The sequence below is a fragment of the Bombyx mori genome, chromosome 19 (genome assembly GCF_030269925.1).
Source record: "Bombyx mori chromosome 19, ASM3026992v2".
NCBI classification, from domain to species: domain Eukaryota; kingdom Metazoa; phylum Arthropoda; class Insecta; order Lepidoptera; family Bombycidae; genus Bombyx; species Bombyx mori.
This window is the reverse complement of record NC_085125.1, coordinates 1,039,427-1,042,727: the sequence shown is the minus strand read 5'-3', so window position 1 is coordinate 1,042,727 and position 3,301 is coordinate 1,039,427. Positions and strand designations below refer to the sequence as shown.

Here is a 3,301-nt window from a genome sequence, read left to right as displayed (position 1 = left end):
CTTCACATCCATGTAGAATCAAAAATAAAAAAGAGATCAAGACACTGATTGACTCTTTATCAAAACTTTAATCACACAATAATATTTGTTATTTTTAATAAATATAAAAATAAGCAAGCAAACCCACAGATAGAAGCACGTGTTACCTAATACGATAGCAGTCAAAGGTTAGGTCCGTGAGTACACTACGAGTAATATGGTTAGGTGAACAAATTAACTTTATATAAATACCTCGGATTCGCTCTACATGGTACATTCAGTTCACTAACATCAGACAGTACAACGGTCTGTAATGAAATTGGTAAATATTCGCATCTTTTTATTTAGATAAAATATGTTTTATATTTTATTTTAACACCTTCCCTTTAATGAGGTCAATCTTCTTTAACCTACCTCCACGGTTTTTATCCACAGTACGGTATTTTTAGAAAACACCCTCCTGCTCTGGAATTAATTCTGTTTTTTTAGAGTGATTTCTGAGCGATCCTGACCTTCAAACGAGGTACAAGGACAGTCATCAGGGGTAGATATTAGCTTGGCGGTGCCCATATTTATGTCCATGAGAATCAACTCATCAACTTAGGCGCAGTGGATTATCGTCTACCATCTAAATTCTAAGGCATCTACGTAAGCTTCTCTGCCACCCATTCTAGATTTTTGATCTTATAGGATACATGTTATGACAAATAAAAACCTATGCCGCCTTCTTGACACTGGTAAAATAGTGAAAGTAGTCTTTCATATGAATATCGGTAATGATAACCAATAACTAGTTAGAAGTGATTTATTGAAACACAATATTTTCTGAAAATAAAATTTTCTCGCTTTATATAAATACATTAAAATTAACTACCATTTTTTCAGTTTATCATTCTATCCGTGGTGGCGTGCAGCTATGCCGCTAAACTGGACCGAACTTACCTACCTCCGGCGAGCGCTTCGACCGCAGGAGGCAGCCCTGGCTCGATAACCGCCCCAGGAGCTTCTGGGCAACTAACTGGGCCTTCAGGGCTTGGCCAGCCTACTGGTCAATCGGGAATCGGTCAGCCTTCAGGATCACCTTTCGGTCAACTTTCGTCATCAACTGGCTTTGGCCAACCTAGTGGATCAGCTGCTTTTGGTCAGCTATCTGGATCAGCTGGACTTGGTAAAATAAATGGAAATGCTGGAATTAGTGAACCATCTGCGCCATCTGGCTTCGGTCAGACACCCGGAATGTCTGGATTCGGTCAACAATCAGGACAGTCGGGACCATCACAACCTATAGGACAAGCCAGTTTTGGTCAAACCCCATTCCCGAAATCTTCCTCGCCATCTTTCAGCCAATTCGTTGCTGCTGCTCTCGAAGGAAATAACCAACAGTCGGGACCTTCATCAGTTTCAGCTCCATCGGCAAACTATGGACAAGCAATCGGATCTACAAACTTCGGCAAGATCTCTCCATCTTTTGGCGCTTCAGCGCAGCCAAATCAAGAAACTCAAAGTTTCGGTCAAGCCCCGATTTTCGGACAAGATGCTCAGGTCTACCAACCTGAACGTGCCCGTGCTTCTATTGACAGAGGCGCCGAGATCCTCAGATACGACAATCAAAACGACGGCGAAACTTTCGCATATGCCTTTGAAACCTCAAACGGTATTTCTGCTGAAGAATCTGGGGTTGCTACCAACGGCGTTCAAGCACAAGGCTCTTTCTCGTATACTGACGATGATGGTCAGCAGATTCGTATAACTTATACTGCTGATGAAAATGGCTACCAACCTCAAGGTGATCATTTGCCGACTCCTCCACCCATTCCGGAAGAAATCCTAAGATCCATTGAAGAAAATGCCAGGGCTGCTGCAGCTGGGACCCAAGAAGGTAATTATAAAGCAACACCTTGAGATATGAGTTATAAGTTTAATTTTGACATCACAACGGCTGTCCTGCCATTCAAACCGAAACGCCCACCCTTCGGAATCACAAATCGCTGTACCACCATTAAAATATTGCCACTACAAGTTATGAGGCGCGTGTGTTTAAAGTAATTGCTATTACCATCAATACTCTATTGATATTGTTGGTGGCACCTATTAGCACACTTTGGAAAGCAAAGTTTACCACTTGAATAACCATTTAACGATATTTTACAGGGGCTTACAATCCGAATGAAGACGTCGCCATCGTTCCGCAACAGTATAACAACGGAGGAGTGCCATCTTACCCGGGTGCAACTACATACCAAGGTGCAGCTCAGGGACCACAGCAATCCAATGGTCCGTTTGGCTCCTCAAAACCAGCAGGAGCTTTAGGACAAGCTGGATCTAATCAGCCTAATCGTTACACTGCTAATTCCGAGCTAAACAATCAGGTTGGTGATACTGGATATGATTACAACAAGCCCCAAGGATCTACTGGACGCACTGGATCTTCTGAACAACCTTCAGGACAATACAACAGCGCTGCTAGCCCTAATTCTCAATCAGGCCCTGCTAAAAGACCTGGACAGTACAGTCCTGTTACTTCACCTAATTCACAGGGAAATTCTCCCTTCCTCGGTTCTCAAGGATCGAGTTCGCCATTCGGAGGTAATCCTTCTCAAATCAACGGTTTCTCTAAATCGTCCCCATCAAGTTTCGGTACGGGTCCTAACCAGCCTTCTGCGCAAGGTTTTGGACCATCCAAAAGTGCTTCTTCTCAATATAACGGTTTCTCCGGACCACAATCGTCCCCAACTAATTTCGGGTCAGGCCTCAACCAACCATCAGGGCAAGGACTAGGACCATCGAAACCTGGCTTTACTAATCAACCCCAAGGATATTCACCAGCTAGTTCTAGTCAACCATCCGGTCCTCAAGGACTTGGCCAGAGTGGATTACCTGGACCCAAATCCATGCAGATCCAATCAGCTCCTTATCAATATAACCGCCCCTCTGACAGAGGTGCTCAGGTTGATGGAAGACCAGGTACCCAACAGCCTGGACTTAGTTCCTCTCCCTCGGGAGGTTTAGGGTCTCCTCGTCAACCTCCCAGCTTCTCTTCCGAAGAAGGTTATAAGTACTAAACCAAAGCATCCGTAGGTTAAATGAAAGAGTTAGAATAAGACCAGCGTTGCTTTTCAAATAGTCTGACTTTGCATAACGTGCATCCTGGATTATCTCCAAGCCTTTGAGCATTCGAGAGATTTGCAGAGATGCTGATAAAGCTTCAATATGGGCATTATGAAAATGTAAAAAAAAAGTGTAAATAATACTATATATAATATTGTATATTTTGTGTTATAAATACAAAATATGCGTGAAAAATTTTTTTTGGAAGAATCAC

General features: G+C 43.0%; 1 protein-coding gene across 1 annotated transcript; it reads left to right on the top strand.

Moving 5' to 3' along the window:
- Positions 1-266: 266 nt before the first annotated feature.
- Positions 267-3,041, top strand: CPR12 (cuticular protein RR-1 motif 12). Its single transcript, NM_001173265.1, is given in 3 exon segments — positions 267-301; positions 865-1,858; positions 2,131-3,041. Coding segments are annotated over 3 exon segments (1,914 nt in total). The 5' UTR covers positions 267-292.
- Positions 3,042-3,301: the final 260 nt, after the last annotated feature.